The following is a 24115-nucleotide window of genomic DNA, read 5'->3' on the forward strand; positions in this document are numbered from 1 at the left end:
CCCACATGGTTAAACTCTTAGACTATCGATACCGACAGAAGAAGTGCAAGTCTTTGACATTAATTACTAGTCTGCAGCTAGGAATTCTGTATCATTGAAAGCGAAGACCGACAACCGCCGAAACAACTATTCTATAATGACATTAGCGAATGTTACTCTGAACTATCCATCCTAACCACGGCTGAGAGAGAGAGAGGGCGGACAAACTCTCCAACAGAAACAAACTTTTCAACAGAGATCCCTACGACACACTGAGCGTAAATATATATATATTGATTGCAATTATTCCTAAATGAGTGAGCGTTCATGTGCCGCCATGCCGGTTTAGCCAACTAGGGCACATTCCCTTACCATTTCTTTGTAACCATATCTACTGTTTGTTATGCATTTCTGTGATTACTTAGTTAGTAAATAAATTATTTTAAGACAATTGATGTATGGATGACTCATAGTGAAGACGGTTCGTGCAGATAACCAACAGTTTACGAGGTTTGGAATGAGACTAATGTGAGGTAAAGAATAATTCATTAATCAGAAGACTAAGTGATCAGATATTAAAATATCTGAAAGTTATATTAGGAAAATTATAACTTTGTAATCTGAATATTTTCCTTGGTGCCCCGGCTTCCTAGTTAATGACAGTTCCATGTTTAAGTCGTTTAATTACGTAATAATAATTAAAGATTATTTTAGATTAAGATTAATCTTCAGTTTAATGATGCCAAAGACACAACAACACATATGATTTTTTCTCATTCATTCATCTTCACAGGTTCAATATATAACGTAGGAAATCTTAGGTGCTCACATTAATTAACCACTCCATGTGCGTTTCCAACAACTCTTGATGCATACGCTCCCAGCAGAACCCAAAAATGTTTGTTTTCCCAGACACTGCTCTATAGGAATAATACTCTACACCTATCCTCAACAATTCCTTAGACTTTCAGAAATTATAGACTTGCCGGCTATTGTTCTAAAATAACATCCCAGTCTCAATACCACCCCGTGATATTCAATGATTGGCAGTGATGGACGGAACACCAAGATACCACTACATATCGAAACCTATTATCCAAATTGAAATCTGCTTATTATACACATTTCTTTATCTTATTATCCAAACTCCAGATTAACCCTTTTTTCCACACTCACACAACTCTCATTCACATTCATACAGTACTGTTCCCTAAACATACTTAACTAATTAGTTGTTTTCCACAATATTTTTTATAACGTGCAGAAATATTTTCACATTTCTAGGTCCTGAGAAAACACATTTCCATCTTACAATACTAACCCATGGTACAGGATCTCATAACCGTAAAACAGCAGTAACTTCACAGGTGCGCCTTACTATCTTATACTATTCATTATAATGCATTCTCTAATGCATTCTCTAATATTTGTATAGCGCTTTTGAGTCCACATAGGGTCTCTCACCCACACAGGGTTTTTAACCCACCCAGGGTTGTTGCTTTAGAGTCTAGTTTCCATCTAGCCCACATAGGTTTGGATGTTAATGTCAGCTGGCAGTCCCCTAAAAAAATTAAACAATTGTTTCCAGAAATGTCAGACCCTATTTATCTGTCTCTGTTCGGTCACCATAACCACCTGCCTGACACCCTGCGCCAAGGTGGGCTACCAGTATTTTTCAGAGATAGATTGGGTAGTGTGATAAATACCTAGATGTCCAACGACGACAGCTGTGTGTGCCCAGGCCAGCAGCCAATCCCTTATCCCTGTGGGAATGTAGATGCACTCAGGAGGAAAGTGATTGGTTGTAGGCTCCCTCTCCAGAGCCTGGCGGATGTCTACATCTATGACCCAGACCACAGGGGCTCTGACTCGTGAGGATGGGATTATAGGTACATTCTGGACACTCTCGCGAATTGTAGAGACTGGACAGGGCATCGACCTTGGTGTTCTTTGAACCTTGGCGATAGGTCAGCATGAAGTCAAATCTTGTGAAGAAAAGGGCCCACCTTGCTTGGCGCAGCTTCAGCCTCCTTGCTGTCCGTAGGTACTCCAGGTTCCGATGGTCAATGAGGATGACGAATGAGTCCTTGTCGCCCTCCAGCCAGTGTTTCCACTCCTCTAATGCCAACTTCGCCGCCAGGAGCTCTCAATCACCGATGCCGTAATTTCTCTCTGCAGGGGACAATTTATTCTAGTAATATGTACACGGATACAATTTCTGTGGACTACCCTATTGTTGAGACAGAACTGGTGATGAAGAAGGTGATGTTCTCCTGATGAATCTACTCCACAGTGAGGGTGAGTGGCTGGGTGAGGTGTGTGATGGTTCCGGATCCTAGTGGCCGATTATCAAGGGCTTGAACCAGGAAAGGAGAGGAGAGTGGTATGAGATGATGTTAAGAGAGGAGGCAAGGGTCTGGTCAATAAAGTTCCCCTTGGCACCGGAATCCACTAACACTGTGGACACAGTACATTAGGGACAGTCAACTAGTGTGATGGACACCAAAAAGAGTTTAGCAGAAAGTGATGAAGACGGAATTCTCCCTCCTGCCCCAGCAGGTGGAAGATCATGTGACCGTCCCTCTACTCTCATGGATCCCAGGTTGGAAAGTAATGGACACCACTGGAGCTGGTGCCCTCTTTGACCACAATTTCCCCATCTGTCTCCGTCTGCATCGCTCCGCCGCGGGTATGTGTGTGACCCCTACCTCCATGGGTTCAGGCTCTGATCCAGTGTTCACTGAGGGAAGGAGAGAAGCGATGAGGGTACTCTCGTGTCTTTACTTTATTTATCATTAAATTGAAGACTTAGTTTTATCAAAGATCTGTAATTAGTATTATGCGATCAAACTGATTAATCATATAACTGTAATTAACTAGGAAGTCGGGGCACCAAGTAAAATATTCAGATTACAAGGTTATAATTTCCTAATATAACCTTTCAGATATTTTCATATCTGATCCATAGTCTTCGGATTAATGAATAATTTACTTTACCTCGAGTTAGTCTCATTCCAAACATCGTAAATTGTTGGTTATCTGCACAAACCCAGTCTTCACTATGAGTCATCCATACATCAATTGTTAAGTCTACCCCCTCCTTTTTCGTGCATGCAATTCCTACAGATTCCACACGATGTCGCCATTGTCGCCATTGTCGTCATTTTCTTTTTTTGTTGGTAAATCCAACTAACTGGATTCAATTTCTTCCGGTCTCCGCCAGGATGTTGTGAGGTGCACATTTTCAGCCATTGATTTGAAGACGAGGAGCTATTGAATATACATCGCCCTGTAATCATTTTGATAGATTATAAACGTTTACTAATACCTAAAGTTGGATTACAAAAGTATTTCGAAGTGTTTTGTGAAAGTTTATCGTCAACTTTTTTAATTTTAAAAAATGACGCTGCGTTTTAAAACAATGTTTTTTTCTGAATCACTTAGCTTCCATAGAAAGCTATTTTGGGTATATATGGACCGATTTAAACGAAAAAAGGACCCAATAGTGATGTTTATGGGGCATATAGGAGTGCCAAGAAAGAAGCTTGTCAAAGGTAATGAATGTTTTATATTTTATTTCTGCGTTTTGTGTAGCCGCGGCTACGCTAAATCTTTGTTTACGTCGCATTCAGGCATTTTGGGGTGTTGCATGCTATCAGATAATAGCTTCTCATGCTTTCGCCCGAAAAACATTTTAAAAATCTGACTTGTTGGCTAGGTTCACAACGAGTGTAGCTCTAATTCAATACCCTGCATGTGCATTTTGATGAACGTTTGAGTTTTAACGAGTACATTTAGTATTTAGCGTAGCGCATTTGCATTTCCAGGTGTCTACTTGAGACATCTGCGTCTCAAGTAGGAGCAAGAAGTTAAATCATTTATTTATTAACTAACTCAGTAATTCACAGAAATGCATAAACAAACAAACAAAGTCAATATAGTTACAAGAAATGATAAGGGAATGTGCCCTAGTGGGCTAAGCCGGCATCGCGGCTTGGTGGACAAAACGGGGAGTGGGGGTCAGCTGAGAAGACCCTATAGAGTTGATAATTCTAACAATTGAAATGCTAATCCTTTGCACATGAACACTCACTCATTCGGGAACAATTGCAATCAATATATACAGTGCCTTGCGAAAGTATTCGGCCCCCTTGAACTTTGCGACCTTTTGCCACATTTCAGGCTTCAAACATAAAGATATAAAACTGTATTTTTTTGTGAAGAATCAACAACAAGTGGGACACAATCATGAAGTGGAACAACATTTATTGGATATTTCAAACTTTTTTAACAAATCAAAAACTGAAAAATTGGGCGTGCAAAATTATTCAGCCCCTTTACTTTCAGTGCAGCAAACTCTCTCCAGAAGTTCAGTGAGAATCTCTGAATGATCCAATGTTGACCTAAATGACTAATGATGATAAATACAATCCACCTGTGTGTAATCAAGTCTCCGTATAAATGCACCTGCACTGTGATAGTCTCAGAGGTCCGTTAAAAGCGCAAATATCATCATGAAGAACAAGGAACACACCAGGCAGGTCCGAGATACTGTTGTGAAGAAGTTTAAAGACGGATTTGGATACAAAAAGATTTCCCAAGCTTTAAACATCCCAAGGAGCACTGTGCAAGCGATAATATTGAAATGTTTGGAGTATCAGACCACTGCAAATCTACCAAGACCTGGCCGTCCCTCTAAACTTTCAGCTCATACAAGGAGAAGACTGATCAGAGATGCAGCCAAGAGGCCCATGATCACTCTGGATGAACTGCAGAGATCTACAGCTGAGGTGGGAGACTCTGTCCATAGGACAACAATCAGTCGTATATTGCACAAATCTGGCCTTTATGGAAGAGTGGCAAGAAGAAAGCCATTTCTTAAAGATATCCATAAAAAGTGTTGTTTAAAGTTTGCCACAAGCCACCTGGGAGACACACCAAACATGTGGAAGAAGGTGCTCTGGTCAGTTGAAACCAAAATTGAACTTTTTGGCAACAATGCAAAACGTTATGTTTGGCGTAAAAGCAACACAGCTCATCACCCTGAACACACCATCCCCACTGTCAAACATGGTGGTGGCAGCATCATGGTTTGGGCCTGCTTTTCTTCAGCAGGGACAGGGAAGATGGTTAAAATTGATGGGAAGATGGATGGAGCCAAATACAGGACCATTCTGGAAGAAAACCTGATGGAGTCTGCAAAAGACCTGAGACTGGGACGGAGATTTGTCTTCCAACAAGACAATGATCCAAAACATAAAGCAAAATCTACAATGGAATGGTTCAAAAATAAACATATCCAGGTGTTAGAATGGCCAAGTCAAAGTCCAGACCTGAATCCAATCGAGAATCTGTGGAAAGAACTGAAAACTGCTGTTCACAAATGCTCTCCATCCATCCTCACTGAGCTCGAGCTGTTTTGCAAGGAGGAATGGGAAAAATGTCAGTCTCTCGATGTGCAAAACTGATAGAGACATACCCCAAGCGACTTACAGCTGTAATCGCAGCAAAAGGTGGCGCTACAAAGTATTAACTTAAGGGGGCTGAATAATTTTGCACGCCCAATTTTTCAGTTTTTGATTTGTTAAAAAAGTTTGAAATATCCAATAAATGTCGTTCCACTTCATGATTGTGTCCCACTTGTTGTTGATTCTTCACAAAAAAATACAGTTTTATATCTTTATGTTTGAAGCCTGAAATGTGGCAAAAGGTCGCAAAGTTCAAGGGGGCCGAATACTTTCGCAAGGCACTGTATAAACAGCGTTATGGTAATGTGGCCACACCGTCTCTCATGAGCTTCCCCAAGTTGTAACAAACGGACCAGTTCGTAGCTGGATTCACCGATCTTTTATACTTTCTCCGGAACATGAAACTTGTTCGGACCTCAAGTTCTGTGAGGTGGAAGAAATTCCTTTGTTCTCTATGAAAATTCACTCTCTCTTATACTGTGGCAGGGTCTTCTCCTCAGGAATTTACGACCTCTCTCTGACCATAGCAGCCTAATTGAAGGAGGAAAGGGGGAGGCAGGGGGAGGCAGGGAGAGGGGGATAGGCTTGCTTTACCCAAAGAGGGCAACGTCATGATAGTACCGACTCTCCCAAAGTAGGTTATCCAGATGGATGGCTATCGAGAGGTCCAAGGAGAGGTGTGTCCAAGCAGAGGTTGTCGTCTCGACAGGCCAGTTCCGTCTGGACCTCCTCGCACAGACCTCTTCTGAATAGCTTACGAAGCGCCGGCTCATTCCATCTGCTTTTACTGTCCGGAAGGTGAGCACGTACTCGTCAGCCGCCGGGTACCCCTGCCGTAATTGGAGTAGACGCTCACCTCCGTATCTGCCCTCCTTTGGATGATTGAAGATACATTTGAACAAAGCCATGAACCCCTCGTATGAATCCAGTTCCTCCTTTCCTCTCTCCCAGATGGCCGTGGCCCATTCCAACGCCCTCCCAGTCAGCAGAGAAATAAATTGGCAACCTTGTACATCTCGGTTGTGGGGGCTCCCATTTGGTGCGCAAAGTAGAGGGAGCACTGAAGTAGGAAGCCATGGGATTTAGACGGGGTGCCATCATATTTATCTTAGAGGGACAAACGAGAATCGCTGACCTGAGCAGGTTGCTGAATGGGCTGTTGTGCTGGCCTCGCAGCTGTCTGGTTGTAGATTATCCTTCGCTAGTTGACGGCAATGCCTCCTAGGTATGTTTGACACGTTGCACACTGCAAAGAACCTCTTCCATAGCCATTCCCACATGTGCCAGCTGGTCATGGTGTTGAGGAAGAAGGTATCCCTGCTCGTCGACTGATACTGTTTTCCTGCTGCTTCCATCGTTTTTTGTCAGTATTCTGTAACAAAGACGCTGATAGTCTAGAAGTAGGTGCAGATGGTACGTTTAATAAAACAACAAACATGGAACGAAACAATACAGCAGTAGCGTCTACACATAAACACATAAACAATACTGACTGGGGCAATAACCTAAGGTAGTGAGGTAAGGGAGTCCAAGTGTGCCTCATGATGGAGTGCAGGTGTGCGTAATGATAGATGCCAGTGGTTACTATCGCGGTGATGTCGAACGCCGGAGGGGAGGAGCGGGAGTAGACGTGACATCACTTTGTCATTATGGGGTATTGTGTGTAGATGGCTAAGAAAACATATATTCAATGCATTTTGAATTCAGGCTGTAACAAAACAAAAATGTGGAATTAGTCAAAGCCTACGAAAACTTTCTGAAGGCACTGTAGCTAAATTCTAAGCGTGCAATCAAATGGAATAGATACAGACGTCTTTGAATGAGAAGAATCGTTGTGTAAACAGGCAACGGTCTCATTAACCTCTCTAGGATAGGGAACGCTTGCGTCCCACTTGGCCAAAAAGCCAGGGAAAATGCAGCGCGGAAAATTCAAATAAAATTATATAAAAATCTAACTTTCATTAAATCACACATGTAAGATACTAAATTAAAGCTACACTCGTGAATCCAGCCAACATGTCAGATTTTAAAAAAGCTTTTCGGCGAAAGCATAAGAAGCTATTATCTGATGATAGCACAACAGTAAACAAAGAGAGTAGCATATTTCAACCCTGCAGGCGCTACACAAAATGCAGAAATAAAATATAAAACATGCCTTACCTTCGACGAGCTTCTTTTGTTGGCAATGTGTCCCATAAACATCACAATTGGTCCTTTTGTTCGATTAATTCTGCCCATATACATCCAAAATGTCAATTTATTTGGCGCGTTTGATCCAGAAAAAAACAGCTTCCAAAATGTGCAACGTCACTACAATATATCTCAAAATTTGCCTGTAAACTTTGCCAAAACATTTCAAACTACTTTTGTAATGCAACTTTAGGTAATTTTAAACGTTAATAATCGATCAAATTGAAGACGGGGTCTATCTGTGTTCAATACAGGAAGACAACAAACCAACGCTACTTTTTAAGTCTTAATCAGCAAATGGTCAAATACTGTAGGTTCCCCACAGTACATTTATGTTATATTGCTTATTCTTTGACATGTGCCATGTTCCATAACGCCGCTACTGTATGGTTATTGCAACCATGATGCAACACTGTGGTCGCAATGCTGCGCCAGTTATCCACAATGACACAGACATTCTGAAGTGTTCTTTTTATTATCCAGGCGTTTCCGGCACGCCACACTGATTCACTGAACACTCCTGAGGGACTAGATATTCATTCAGTATTCACTACTGAAAAGCATGTTTAATTTAGTGTCCTTGTTACCGGCCACATAGCATTGACCCCGGCAATAGATACCAGCAATTCGCGAGGCTAATACAATTAAACTACTGACTGGCTTGGAGGAGAGATGAACTGTTTTCTCAAAGTCATTGGTGACCTATCATTAGCATGCTACGGAGCAAAATCAGCATTCAAAATTACGTTTGCCACTTTAAATTGGGTCTTTGTGGGACATTTAGTTAGGCTAATAATATGTTTTCGCCACAGTTGGTTAATTGCGAGGCAACAAGCTGACATATTCTTCCATGCATTGCAGGTCAATTGGGGTTTTCAAGGGGGGAGAATGTTCTTGAAAAATGGCCACCCAGTGAAACTTAGTTGTTTACAGTTTGTGTCATCCGTATTGCATTGAATCCATTGTCAGTCGACTTTACAAGACCAACAAAGATCAGCATTATATAAACAAACTTGACAATATGTTACAAGGACTTGCTGAAAGTTCAGTATTCTTTGCAACCGCCCCTCACTTAATGCTTTCACCGTTTGTATTTCTTTTGTTTTTGGGCGACCAAGGCATTTTCAGAGACATGATTAAGATTTTCATGACGATGACACAAGCTGACAGGACAAAAGTATTCTCTGGGATTTCAGGTGGTGCCCCAGTTATTCGATGTGAATTGTCAATTCATTCTGTCATGGAGGGGGACTGCTCCCTGTCTGTGTGGTGCCGCCCCCTGGCAGAGGAGAGCAAGCTTGTCTGACAACATCAGACCCCTGCAGGATCCTCCACACACACATACACACTCTCAAGCAAGAACATGCAAGAGCACAGACACACAAACTACTAGCACTCCAAGAAAAACTCAGTTTTGCTTTGCATTTTACAAGTTTGGCATGAATCCAATTTCTTCTTCTCTCTCTACATTGCCCTCTCTGGCAGTGCAATCGTGCTTGGCCCAAACCATCTGCTCACATTCTAAGGAGGAGGAGTGGGGCCCCGGGGTGGTGGCACCATCCCTCAGAGAGAGCCCTCAGTGGCTCCCCAGGGAGGTCCAGGCCAGTCCTTGGGACTCTTAAGGGCCAGCCAGGCTAGTGAGGCTAATCCTGGAGCCTGTACACATGAACAACGGAGGTCAAGTCTAACAACTGGTGATGGCTTTATTAATTTCTCCCTCCTGAGTTCCATATTTCTGATGCATATCTCTAAATGTAGTCAGGCAAGACAAAGAGAGAGAGCTAGCAAATCACCTTACAGCGAAGTGACTCAAGTCAGGCTTGTCTATTCACTTTTAGGTAACATACGCTTGGCGCAAAGAGGGGGACACTAAGAAGTGACAAGTATGCAAATAAATAAAAAGCCAGATTCTATTTAGTTTGTAGCGTAATATAACAACGTGACTGCTGTGAAAATAGCATTTATTATGTAAAAACCCTTCCCTGTGCGCACTTTCAAGTCATCTGTGTCATGACAAAGGGTAAATAATTAAGGTTTGATTCATTCTGTTCCATGTTCTTGTATTTAACAAATTCCAGCATCAACCTCGGAATTAACGACGCAACTCGGAGGTGGTAATGTAAATCGTTAATAACGCTGTGAAAATCTGGCTGTTGTGGCATTTATATAAAGACAGTGTTGTCTTCCCAGTATTACTCTTTGTTTGTCTCCTCCACAGACGCCATGTGTGCCCAGGCCACATCAGTAGCCTACCACTCAGAGGAGCATACGCTGAATTCCAAATCAATCCCTTGGCCCTTTCTACCCACTAGAATCTCCTGTAGATCTAAGATAACTGGATAGGTTTAAGCAGAATGGTAAAAACCTTTTAACAATTTGCCTTCTAATAGGCTGGGGGGAATTCAAATTTGACATTTCAAAGTGGGAATTGCAAACTTCATAAGCCTTTTTGAACATTAAACACACTACAAGTTTAACATTTCCTACAGGACAGCCTAGAGAGGAGTTGGGGATTTTGGATTCAGTGATAGATGTCACTTCAGGCTTCACCGAGTCAAAAAATACACTGAGTTCTCTGGTCCTCTGTTTTGATATCAAATCTGACAACTGGGTCTCTAGAATATGGGTGGCCATCTTGGTCTGTGATTCACCCATCACCTTTTTCAGTGTGTTATCAAAGACCCCCTTCCCTCCTCTCTCTCTTTCCCGCTCCTCACACCGCTCAGACCAAAGCTATGGGAACAAAGGGACTGACTGCAGGATCATGCTTGTAAGGGGCCAAGCCTGGCAGCACTGAGGGAACAAGAGAGAGAGGGTTCAAAGTGGACATACAGGCTGGCATAGTGCCCCTTGACAAGTGTTGTATTGGGGACGGAGCCAAAGGGACATTCATAACATGCCAATGTATCGACAAACACCTTTTGTTGTTGTTAATGCTGGTTTTGATAGTTTTTTATGGAATACGTAGGTTGGTGTTCTTCTAAGAGAATATAGATTAGTTTGCCCAGTCTGTCTTGTCTTCTGAGAGAATAACCTGTGGTATTCTTAAACATTTATGTTTATTATCTAATAGGTTTGAGTCATTTCATGGCTTATTACTTACTTATAACACATGTTATGTCTGTTTTGTTTCCAGGTGATCCTGATTCTGACCAAACTTTATGACTTTCACCTGGGGAGTGTTACAGAGAGCACCTTGTGGAGGTAAGACAGTAGCCTTTCTTCAGCTCTCCCTCTCTGTCTCCTTCTCTGTCGCTCCCTCCCCTGACACATATTCAGATTCATCAAAGGAACAATAGTGCAGTCTCTCTCCATTTTCTTTCTTTTTTCTACTCTCTCTCCATCTTTCTCTCTCCCTACCACTTTTCTCTTTCCATCTTCCTCACTGCTTTGTACAAGACTGCTGCATGCAAAGCAGCATTGCCCTGCTGAGCATTGGGCAGGGTGCCCCAGGTGAATGATGACTGGTCTCTACTCTTGTGTAAACTGACTCCATGTTTAACGTGATGTACCTTGGATGTACCTCTGTCCCCCTTACACCTTCCCAGGGAGACTAGCATAAAACAGCACAGAGTAACAACACAAAGTGCATTAAAAATACACTGACTGAAGGAGAGGTATACAAGTCCCCTTTGAGTCAATGGGAAGCTATGAGCATAACCACCATCAAGATATTTTAGTACCGGACAAGTTTTCTTCGTTCATTACTTTAGCTGCCATTTTTTTCTTGTTGTTTTGCTTGTGGTAGACTGTAATAGTGACACAGTAAGAGCATGTGGTCCTTTCAGGCAATTTGGTGTGTCAATACAATGAAAGTGAAATTATTATTGTGAGATTATAGTGATGCGGCTCCTGCGTGTGTTTGTGGGACCCAGATAGTTAGACTGTGACGTGTGTAGATCACTCTCCTGTTGAGTGAGTCAGGCTGATATAACGCTGATATAACGGTATAACAACATCTCTGAATGTGTATATTTCCCAGTCATCAGATTTACAACTGAATGTTGTGGAAATTATATGATTAAATATGAAACTATTTGTGAGAAGATGAAATGTGATGTTAGGCTTCTAAATGAAAATTGTTTTTCCTATACAGTTGAAGTCGGAAGTTAAATACACCTTAGCCAAACACATTTAAAATCAGTTTTTCACAATTCCTGAAACTTAATCGTAGTAAAAAATTCCCTGTCTTAGGTCAGTTAGGATCACCACTTTACTTTAAGAATGTGAAATGTCAGAATAATAGTAGAGAGAATTATTTATTTCAGATTTTATTTCTTTCATGACATTCCCAGTGGGTCAGAAGTTTACATACCCTCAATTAGTATTTGGTAGCATTGCCTTTAAATTGTTTAACTTGGGTCAAATGTTTCTGATAGCCTTCCATAAGCTTCCCACAATAATGTGGCTGAATTTTGGCCCATTCCTCATGACAGAGCCGGTGTAACTGAGTCAGGTTTGTAGGCCTCCTTGCTCGCACACATTTTTTTCAGTTCTGCCCACAAATGTTCTATATGATTGAGTTCAGGGCTTTGTGATGGCCACTCCAATACCTTGAGTTTGTTGTCCTTAAGCCATTTTGGGATTATCCATTTGGAAGACCCATTTGCATCCAAGCTTTCACTTCCTGACTGATGTATTGAGATGTACCTTCAATACATCCACATCAATTTCCTCCCTCATGACGACATCTATTTTCTGAAGTGCACCAGTCCCTCCTGCAGCAAAGCCCCCCAACAACATGATGCTACCACCCCCGTGCTTCACGGTTGGGATGGTGTTCTTCGGCTTGCAAGCCTCCCCCTTTTTCTCCAAACATAACGAGGCTCAGTTCTATTTTTGTTTCATCAGACCATGTGCAGTTGCTTACCGTAGTCTGGCTTTTTTTTAGGGTGGTTTTGGAGCAGTGGCTTCTTCCTTGCTGAGCAGACTTTCAGGTTATATCGATATATGATTCGTTTTACTGTAGAAATAGATACTTTTGTACCTTCCTACAGCATCTTCACAAGGTCCTTTGCTGTTGTTCTGAGATTGATTTGTACTTTTTGCACCAAAGTACGCTCATCTCTTGGAGACAGAACGTTTCTCCTTTCTGAGTGGTATGATCACTGCATGGTGAGTTTGGAAATTGCTCCCAAGGATGAACCAGACTTGTGGAGATCTACAATTTTTTTTCTGAGGTCTTGGCTGATTTCTTTTGATTTTCCCATGATGTCAAGCAAAGAGGCACATAGTTTGAAGGTTTGCCTTGAAATACATCCACAGGTACACCTCCAATTGACTCAAATGATGTCAATTAGCCTATCAGAAGCTTCGAAAGCCATGACATCATTTTCTGGAATTTTCCAAGCTGATTAAATCACCGTCAACTTCTGACCAACTGGAATTGTGATACAGTAAATGAAAGTAAAATAATCTGTCTGTAAACAATTGTTGGAAAAATGACTTGTATCCAGCACAAAGTTGATGTCCTAACCGACTTGCCAAAACTATAAATTGTTAATAAGAAATTTGTGGAGTGGTTGAAAAATTTGTTTTAATTACACCAACTTAAGTGTGTGTAAATTTCCGACTTCAACTGTATTTTGGGTTCTCAGGGATTGTGACAGTTGAACTAAGCTCATGAGGCATTTAAGTTATATTGTTCAATAATCAATGGATAACTGTCACACAATCTGTAGTTATTTTAACTTACTAACTTATACATTATTTATAAGTCCAAAAATAGATGTAGCATTTACAGATTTCCCCTTTAATTCTACCAAAAGTGTGCAATTTTGAGCATGTGTCCATTAGTCCTATGGATTTTTTTATCATCATGAATTAGATTGAGCAATAAAAGCCCCACTTTTATTCCATAGTGTCACACCCTGACCTTAGTATTCTTTGTTATTTTGGTTAGGTCAGGGTGTGACATGGGTGATGTATGTGTTTGACTTGTCTAGGGGTTTTGTATGTTTATGGGTGTGTTTTCTATTCTAGGTGTTTTGTAAGTCTATGGTTGCCTGGATTGGTTCTCAATTAGAGGCAGCTGTCTATCGTTGTCTCTGATTGGGAACCATATTTAGGCAGCCATATTCTTTGGGTATTTTGTGGGTGATAGTTCCTGTTCCAGTGTTTAGTGTTGACGTTACGGGACTGGTTCGGCTTCGTTCCTTTTTTGTCAGTTTTTTGTTTTTGTTCATTGTTTAAGTTTCCTATTAAATATGGATTCTCATCACGCTGCATCTTGGTCCTCCTCTCTTTCACCCGAAGACAATCGTTACACATAGGCTTGGATCTGCTCTATGCAGCTGTTGCAAAAGCACATTTCTCACTTGCTGTCCACTGGTTTCAAAAACAATGATTGATAGGCAGCTTAAACTTCTTGAATTCAACCATTAAATAATGGTATAATAATCCAGCGGGGGCAGGCAATAGATAGGTCAAGGCAGGCAGGGGTCAGTAAACCAGAGATGGGGGGGAGAGAAAAAGACCAGGAGGGCAAGAAAAGGAGACAGGAAAAAGCAGGAGCTGAGACAAAACCGCTGGTTGACTTGACAAACAAGATGAACTGGCAACAGACAAACAGAGAACACAGGTATAAATACACTGGGGATAATGGGGAAGATGGGCGACACCTGGAGGGGGTTGAGACAATCACAAAGAGAGGTGAAACAGATCAGGGTGTGACAGTTATTGCGTTCAAATACACATTTAGATTTGTGAACAGCCGTCCACAACAACTACAATCCGTAAAGCGCAAATAGCTACATGAGAGAGCAGCAGTGTGATTTGGCAGCTACAGTTGTCATTGTGGTTAGAGCGTTGGGCCGAGTCTGGGCGTTGGGCACTGGATCGAATCACCGTGCTGACAAGGTAAAAATCTGTCGTTTTGAGCAAGGCAGTTAACCCACTGTTCCCCGGGTGCCGAAGACTTGGATGTCGATTATGGCAGCCCCCCGCACCTCTCTGATTCAGAGGGGTTGGGTTAAATGTGGAAGACATTCAATTGGAGAGCTGACGAGGTATCCCCCTTTCCCAATGCGCTATGTAGATATGAATAACAAGTGATATCCGTATCGCCGTAAACAACACCATTGCTGTCATCCTTACCATAAACATTTACTGAAGTTGGATAATCTTTGGATGCCAACAAATCCACCGTTCATGTCTGTGGAGGTTTGCAGAGAAATTCTGACTAAAATAAGTCTGACAATGACAACTGGTGTGTCTGGTTTTTCCTTGAGGCTAGAGAAAGCAAGCTGGTTTACTCTTTGAATATCTGCGAAGATTAGCAATGTCCTTTAAATGGTCCAGTACTGTTGCATGTCAAGCTATGAGTCAGTTGCTGGGAAATCAAAGTGACAAAATTCTAACAAAATACATCATCCTACAGTGAAGCACTTCAAAATGAGTTAAAGGGCAGGAAAAAGGCTAAATAAGCTAGGTGTTTTGTCAGTATGTAAAGTAATTGAAGACAGGTGTAGTCATTAACTTCTCTAGGGTAGGGGGCAGCATTTGGAATTTTGGAAGAAGCATGCCCAGATTAAATTGCCTTCTACTCAGGCCCAAAAGATAGGATTTGGATTTGGATAGAAAACACTCTAAAGTTTCCAAAATTGTTAAAATAATGTCTGTGAGTATAACATAACTGATTTAGCAGGCGAAAACCTGAGAAAAATCCATTCAGGAAGTAGGATTTTTGTTGTTGTTGTAGTTTTCTATTCAATGCCATTACAGTATCCATTGACTTAGGACTCAAATTGAACGTCCTATGCCTTCCACTAGATGTCAACAGTCTTTAGAAATTGTTTCAGGCTTGTATTCTGAAAAATTAGGGAGTAAGAGCTGTCTGAATGAGTGGACCATGCCGTGTCACAGAGCTTTTTCATGTGCATGACCAGAGAGAATGCCTTTCTTGTTTACCTTTTATATTGACAACGTTATTGTCCGGTTGAAATATTATCGATTATTTAGGCTAATAACAACCTGAGGACTGAATGTAAACATTGTTTGACATGTTTCTATGAACAATTTAGATTTTTTTGTCTGCCTGTTGTGACTGTGTTTGAGCCTGTGGATTACTGAAGAAAACGCTTGAACAAAACAGAGGTTTTCGGATCTAAAGAGAGACTTTATCGAACAAAAGGAACATTTATTGAATGAATGAATGTCTTCTGAGTGCAACCATATGAAGATCATCAAAGGTAAGTGATTTATTTTATCTCTACTTCTGACTTGTGTAACTCTTCTACTTGGCTGGTTACTGTTTGTAATGATGTGTCTGCTGGGCTATGTTCTCAAATAATTGTAAGGTATGCTTTCGCCATAAAGCATTTTTTAAATCTGAAACCGTGGTTTTGATTCACAAGAAGTTAATCTTTAAACCTATGTTTAATAGTTGTATCTTTTCTGAATTTTTATAATGTATATTTCTGTATTTGAATTTGGCGCTCTGCAATCACGCTAGCGTCCCACATACCCTAGAGAGGAGAAAATAGTCCTGTGTGTTAGAACATTGACATCCCAAAGCCTCTGAGATGTGCCCTGGCATTCACTCAGCCAAGTCATATCCCTCCACTGTGAGAAGGCAGTTAGAGTAGTAACCCATCCGTTGTATGGGACCTGTCCTGCTTGGCTGGGTTTCTTATACATCCACAGTGCTGGGATTCTGTATCAATGAAACAAGGGCGCAAAAGATCATATTCAAATTTGTTCAAATGAGACCTGGTGGGACCGAGAAAGGGTGAGGGATGTAGGGAGAGAACGAGTACAAACAGAAAGTTAGAGAGAGATCAATCTAAATACTAGTCAGATACATCCAGAACGTGATAGTTCATACTCAAAAATTATCGCAGCCATAAACTTTGCAGTCTCTGCATTTGATTTGCTCTGTTCCTCTCTGTCCATAATATTACTTGTTAATTGAGATCACAGCTCTGCTAAGAAGATTTTGGTGCCGGAGAGACCGTTAGTCTGTGTATATGGCAGGACAGATGCTGACTTTTCAATAAAGGTCAAGACACCCACCAACGCCTTCAAGTATCTCAAAGTCAGCCTGTCAATTTTAATGAACGCCCTGACCTTAAACAACAGAAGAATATCAGTAATTCCTGTGAATAATATTCAAATGAGCGGTCCCATATCTCAATTGGATGCTTAGGGATTAAGGATATGAGCTAAATGAAGCCAGACTGTTTACCGTGTACCCTAAATGATATTTGATCTCTTGCAACAAGTTATTCAGATCTGCCTCCTCTCTTCATCTAAGTATTCTGAGTATCATCCCTTGGCGGTTGAGCAGTTTATTGCTCAATAATTATTCAGTCTTAGTAAATAGGTAGACAGGTATAGAAACACAGCAGTTTAATATGTCTTCAGCTGTGCTACTGCAGCAGAGCAATGTGAGGTAAAATTACGGACTACAGATGCATGGATGCCAGATGCTGAAACCTCTTAGAGATGAGCCTGTCTAAATGTATCCAACTTCACACATCATATCCCTGACCCCAATACAACTCAACAGGACCAGCATATCGTACATATAGAGGCTGTGAAAACACAACACATTCAATATATAATAGCTAGACGGAAACGTAACTCTTAGCTTTTGACTGCTCAAATCAACATATCTTTTCGGAAACTTAAATTATTCTCACACAACATTCTTGACTTAACTTCAACTCAACAAGACAGTATCTTGTAGAGAGGTTGCGAAACACACAACACTTAGCTAACATAACACAACATTCTCAATGTAACAATGTATCAATGTATATTCTTAATCTAAGTATCTTCTTTGTAATGTCATCTCTGCTCGTTTTATTCTTTCAGTCTCTCCAGTTCATTAACACACATTTTCACACCAAATGATCATGATGCGTTTGAGCTTAATTATTTTCATCTAATTGGCCTCATCCTTGCCTCGAGTGCAATTTCTCCCTCCGTCTGATAATGCAAGCATACTCCCCGCTCCTCTTCCCTCTCTATCCCCTTATTAGACGCTTGATTGTAGTCTTAATGATGTGCTGTATGGTGAAGTCATATTATGATAACTGACATGAATTAGTGTTGATAAAAGTGACATTATGCAATATTATAATGATCTGAAATGGGATTGCACTGTACAAGTGGATCTCGAATGCAATGGATATCGAGTCTGGTAATTATTTAATGTTGTGAGAGGCGTGATGTGGTATTGTTAGGTTAGACTAATTGTGTTACTGTGAAATTAAGTGTAATACAACATACTGTCACGCTCGCTCCCGCTCTTCCCCTGCCCTGCATTACGAACTCCTGCCACCGTTTACGCACATCTGCCTTCCCTCGTCACTTGCATCAGCGATATTTGACTCACCTGGACTCACTCAGTCACCAGTTTATTACCTTCCCTATATTTGTCAGTTCCCCAGCTCTGTTCCCAGCTGCTGCATTAATTGTCTCATGTCCGTGTTACCCGTGTTCCGACGCTGTTCCTGTCTTGTTTCCATGTCTGTTCCCGAATAAATCTCTGACTCCCCGTACCTGCTTCTATTCTCCAGCGTCATTCTTTACAGAATTCAGCAGCCATCACACAAAGCATCGGGGAGTAGTGGCATTCCGGTTGGTGGTGACGTCAGTCCTGGGTCGCCGCCGATGGAACCGGGGGTGCCTAGCCAGCTCGTCGGGCTTCCACTCCCTAGCTGGATCGAGAGGTTTCCGTGCCACATTTGGCTCAGAAGGCGCCCATCCCACGTCGGGCCTCAGCCGGATCGTCAGGTCTTGTTCGCCCAGCCGGCCCATGAGTTCTTATTTTGTTGGTGACGTCGGGCTTGGATTCCGCTGCCGATGGAACCGGGGTTGCCTAAGCCAGCTCGTCGGGCTTCCACGTCCTAGCTGGCTCTAGAGGTTTCCTTGCCTTGGTTGGCTCGGCAGGTTCCCATCCCACGTCATGCCTCCGCCGGATCATTGGGCTTCCACGCCGCAGCGGGATCGACGGGCATTCATGCCTCATGCAGATCGTCAGGCTCCTATGCCTCAGCCGGCTCGCCAGACTCCCACATCCCTGCCGGTTCGTGGGGAGTTTACCCCAGGCCGGCTTGCCCAGCGCCCATGTCTCGGCCGGCTCGCCCAGGTGGGATGCCGGGTGGCGCCCCTAGTGGGGGGGGGGGGGGGGGGGGGGTACTGTCATGCCGCTCCCGCTCTTCCCCCCTGGCGCTCGAGGGTGCCAGGCTTCCCTGCATTATGCTCTCCTGCCACCATTTACCCACACCCACCTTCCCTCGTCACGTGCATCAGTGATGTTGGACTCACCTGGACTCACTCAATCACCTGTTTATTACCTTCACTATATTTGTCAGTTCCCGGCTGCTGCATTAATTGTCTCATGTCCATGTTACCCATGTTCAGACGCTGTTCCTGTCTTGTTTCCTCATACCTGCTTCTCCTGTCCGGTGTCGGCCCTTACACATACAGTTATTTTCTGGGCATTTGCATTGATGAGTCTCTCTTGTAGTAGTAATGTTCTCATGTCACACTTTTCTATGAACTGTATACTTTCCCAAATGAAATGTATCATAGTTCAAAGTTCAACACATTGTTACGCTCTCCTGCTGTGAACTAGTGGGTGTCAATACGCTCCTTAAATGGTCCTAGAAAGAAAGAAAACCTTTAAAATGACTGGATAGGCTGCTATCAGACAGGCTGCTCTGTCGACTGAGAAAAAGGTGGCTACTGTACGAGGAACTCAAAATGCATCAGTGCCATGGTGAAGGGTATATACTCTGAGCAAAGTTCTGGCTGACTAGACATGCAGGTCTTCTGAAGGTAACATCCAGTGAGTTAGAGTGGAGGGGATTCCTCTGCAGTCACTCAGCGGAATAGGGACAGAGAGAGAGAGACGAGAGAGAGACGAGTGAGAGATGAGTGAGAGACGAGCGAGACAGAAGAGACAGAGAGAAAGACAAGAAATAGAAAGACAGAAAGAGAAAGGTTGATCTGGGACATCCCTTCTATCTCTCCGTTCCCATTTAAACCCTCCTTCCCCCCATCCCCCATTCTAAATGTGCCACTGTGGGGTCAGGCAGGGGGGAGGAGTCACATTCTTCAAATTACATATTTTTGCTGAGCTCACTCACTCACAGGCTGGCTGATATTTCACGGGTCAGTGCCTATAATGAGGCCTGTGTCTCGGAGAGAAGGGGACCTACCTGATGTCTCTGACATATTACAATTGGACTTGGACTTTACCTCAAAACCAAAGAGGTGCTATAGAACTTTATTGGAGTCTCAGAAAATTGCTATGACTGAGATCTGATTTTGATAGTCATATAAACGTCTGACAGTATAGGTTTCCAGATCGATTCTCAAATATTGTAGAATATCTGTGTTTATCATACTGTGTTATCCTCAAGTCAATGCCCATGCAGTATATTCCATATTCATAAGCAGATATCATCCTGGACTTGGCTCAAAACATAGGATTTTCCAACATAGTCCTTTGCGTCAACAGATAGGCTTTAGTCCATGTCATTGTAACGATTTGAAAGGATACATTGACATACAATATCTACATCTTCCGTTTTACAGTGAAAGTGCTATGAAAAACACTCTTAGTTTTGCTCACCAAATAGGGTTTCTAGTCATTTCAACGGGCACGTCCTTCTCCCCTCCCATTTCCTGGGGTCATTCTATTAGAGAAGAGGTCATTTATATAGCTCCTTTCTCTCAATATTTAAATTCGTACCTTTTTAATTACATACTCTTGGGTTTTCCCCTCATATCCTGAAGCACACTCTAATTTACATTCTGTCATAACAGTAAATGGTTGGATTTCATCACCAGCTCTAACCGCCAGCAGGCTTATATTACGGGTTTTCAATACAAATGCGACTCGAGCAGCTCCCTTTTAAAGCCGCAGCTCTCCGTTTTGTTTATGGTTATCAAGTTAAAATCTCATCAAGCCGCCTCGTGTCAGTAATAAAGGAAAAATGATTAATCCTCTTGAGCGAGAATTCTTAATTGATTGTTCTTTTTTCGTGCGGCACAGAAGTTGTCATTCGATTTCTACGACCCTCTACCTCGTTGTTGTGATACTTGGTTTGTTTTGGGGTTTCTACCTCACTGGACTGGTCATGAATCTAAATTGGAAATGTGGACTTTATCATTCGATGTACAGGCCAGTGTGTACTAGTACAAATTGCACACTGGCCAGTGCATGCAGACGGTACCGTACATGTTGCCTCAGACATGATGATGCAATGTATTGTTAGTCTTTCTGGCCTAGAAGTCATGCTGTGTGTGGCCTTAGAATTCTTGAGTACACCACTGGTTTTCTGACATAAATGACATAAATACTACAAAAAAGGCTTCTTTCTGACAACCGTTGTGAGGGGTCCTGATTGGTTGCCTATGGTTGCTAGCTGGTGAGGTAGCCCTAAGTGCATGTGTTGTTTTTAGTTTGCCTACCAATTGCCCCTACCACAGTGAAACCACAGAGCTGTCATGGATGCCAATGGCTTAAATCCATTTAGATTATGGATGGACTTTTGCAAACTCTGTGACAGAGTTCTGAGAATATTCTGTGGACTGACAGAAGGTGACAGGGATGTTGCAAAAGAGAACAAGAAGAACTGCCTTCAATGCCAGCTGGACTTATCTGATTCCTGTGAACCTGGCCTGGAAAACAACGTTATCCATTTCAATGAAACAGATGAGCCACGACCTTACTTCTTCAACCTTCTCTTCCTGAAGTTTTGGGAAGTTGTTTACCCTTTTTCCTTATTTTTTCTTTACTTCCTCCTTCAGATCAACTCAGCCAATCTCCTCATGCCTGATTTTTTTCCCATAATATTGGCTCTGAAACTACTTATAGAGAGGGAGAAGGAGGAAACAGACAAAGGATGTAAAAGGTGGAATATGGCTTCCTTACTTCCACACTCTCAGAGTTCTCCTTTTTTCTACGTCTCTTTGGAGAGTTTCTGGAAACAACTAAACACATACCCTTTGAGGGGAACGCAGCAGGATGTATGGCAGCAAATATGTTTGATAGTACTCTATCAAATCTTTCTTATTCAACCCCAGATCCCAGCCCAAAAAACAACCCTGGTTGCAGTTAAACAAATGCACGTGTGCCATTTATTCCACAATGTGATTTATACCCAACAGCGAGGGAAAATGCGTATTTGGGGAGTTTCTAACTTATTCTCTGCAGATCCACACAAGCTCTGTCAGGTTGGATGGGAAGCGTAGCCGCACAGCTATTTTCAGGTTTCGACAGAGATCGGGTTCAAGTCCGGGTTCATTCAGAGACTTGTCTCGAAGCCACTCCTGTGTTGTCTTGGCTGTGTGCTTAAGGTCATTGCCCTGTTGGAAGGTGAACCTTCGCTTCAGTCTGAGCGCTCTGGAGCAGGTTTTCATCAAGGATCTGTCTGTACTTTGCTCCGTTCATCTTTCCCATGATCTTGACTAGTCTTCCTGTCCCTGCTGCTGAAAAACATTCCCATAGCATGATGCTACCACCACCATGCTTCACCGTAGGAATGGTGCCAGGTTTCCTGCAGAAGTGACACTTGGCATTCAGGCCTAAGAGTGCTGCAGAGATGGTTGTCCTTCTAGAAGGTTATTGCCCTGTTGGAAGGTGAACCTTCGCTCAAGTCTGAGCGCTCTGGAGCAGGTTTTCATCAAGGATCTGTCTGTACTTTGCTCCGTTCATCTTTCCCATGATCTTGACTAGTCTCCCTGTCCCTGCTGCTGAAAAACATCCCCATAGCATGATGCTACCGCCACCATGCTTCACCGTAGGAATGGTGCCAGGTTTCCTGCAGAAGTGACACTTGGCATTCAGGCCTAAGAGTGCTGCAGAGATGGTTGTCCTTCTATAAGGTTCTCCCATCTCCACAGAGGAACTCTGGAGCTCTATAAGAGTGACCATGGGGTTCGTGGTCACCTCCCTGACCAAGGCCCGTTCCCTCCTGATTGCTCAGTTTGGCCGGGCAGCCAGCATTTGGAAGAGTCTTGGTGGTTCCAAACTTCTTTCATTTAAGAATGTGTTCTTGGGGACCTTCAATGCTGTAGACATTTTTTGGTACCCTTTCCTAGATCTGTGTCTCAACACAATCTTGACCCGGAGCTCTATGGACAATTCCTTTGATTCCATAGCTTGTTTTTTGCTCTGACATGCACTGTCAACTGTGGGACCTTAAACAGTTGAAGTCGGAAATTCACATACACCTAGGTTGGAGTCATTATACTCGTTTTTCAACCACTACACACATTTCTTGTTAAACAACTATAGTTTTGGCAAGTAGTTTTGGCAAGTTAGGACATCTACTTTGTGCATGACACAAGTAATTTTTCCAACAATTGTTTACAGACAGATTATTTCACTTATAATTCACTGTATCACAATTCCAGGGGGTCAGAAGTTGACATACACTAAGTTGACTGTGCCTATAAACAGCTTGGCAAATTCCAGAAAATGATGTCATAGCTTTAGAAGCTTCTGATAGGCTAATTGACATCATTTGAATCAATTGGAGGTGTACCTGTGGATGTATTTCAAGGCCTACCTTCAAATTCAGTGCCTCTTTGCTTGACATCATGGGAAAATCCAAATAAATCAGCCAAGACCTCCAAAAGTCTGATTCATCCTTGAAAGAAATTTCCAAACGCCTGAAGGTACCACGTTCATCTGTACAAACAATAGTACACAAGTTTTACAGATGCACAATCGAGAGCATCCTGTCGGGCTGTGTCACCTCCTGTTATGGCAACTGCTCCGCCCACAACCGTAAGGCTCTCCAGAGGGTAGTGAGGTCTGCACAACGCATCACTGGGGGCAAACTACCTGCCCTCCAGGACACCTACACCACCCGATGTCACAGGAAGGCCAAAAAGATCATCAAGGACAACAACCACCCGAGCCACTGCCTGTTCACCCCGCTATCATCCAGAAGGCGAGGTCAGTACAGGTGCATCAAAGCGGGGACTGATGGTTAAACAACCATGACTAACATTGAGTGGCTGCTGCCAACATACTGACTCATCTCTAGCCACTTTAATAATTGAAAATGGAATGTAATCAATGTATCACTAGCCACTTTAAACAATGCCACTTTATATAATGTTTACATACCCTACGTTACTCATCTCATATGTATATACTGTACTCTATGTCTAAAAACTAGTTCTCAGTTTGTCATTTGGAGTATTGTGTGCAGATTGATGAGAAAAAATGTAATTAATCAATTTTAGAATAGGCCTGTAATGTAACTGTTGAGAATTGATATTATAGTTTGTCCCTTTAGGGCACCTGTAACATTGGAATGCTTGAAATGTTTTGTCCTGTAAAACGTATTAATCAATACCGACGTTAGTTTTTACTCCCGTCTCATGTCCTGCCCTTACATTAGTTGTATAAGTAATATAGTGTGCTGTACAATAGTAACAACATGTGGAAAAAGGGAAGGAGTCTGAATATTTTCCGAATGCACTGTAAATCAAGAGTGCATTTGTGG

At 42.3% G+C, this 24115-nt stretch overlaps 1 protein-coding gene across 1 annotated transcript in view; it reads left to right on the top strand.

Moving 5' to 3' along the window:
• The window catches only part of LOC139369596 (VPS10 domain-containing receptor SorCS3-like), a 244686-nt gene that overhangs the window by 110923 nt on the left and 109648 nt on the right, over positions 1 to 24115 (top strand). The window contains exon 2 of the mRNA XM_071108850.1: positions 10774 to 10841. Within this exon, the coding sequence (XP_070964951.1) occupies positions 10774 to 10841 (68 nt within the window). The remainder of the gene's footprint in view (positions 1 to 10773; positions 10842 to 24115) is intronic.

This window comes from Oncorhynchus clarkii, chromosome 17 (genome assembly GCF_045791955.1).
Source record: "Oncorhynchus clarkii lewisi isolate Uvic-CL-2024 chromosome 17, UVic_Ocla_1.0, whole genome shotgun sequence".
In the NCBI taxonomy this organism is placed as follows: domain Eukaryota; kingdom Metazoa; phylum Chordata; class Actinopteri; order Salmoniformes; family Salmonidae; genus Oncorhynchus; species Oncorhynchus clarkii.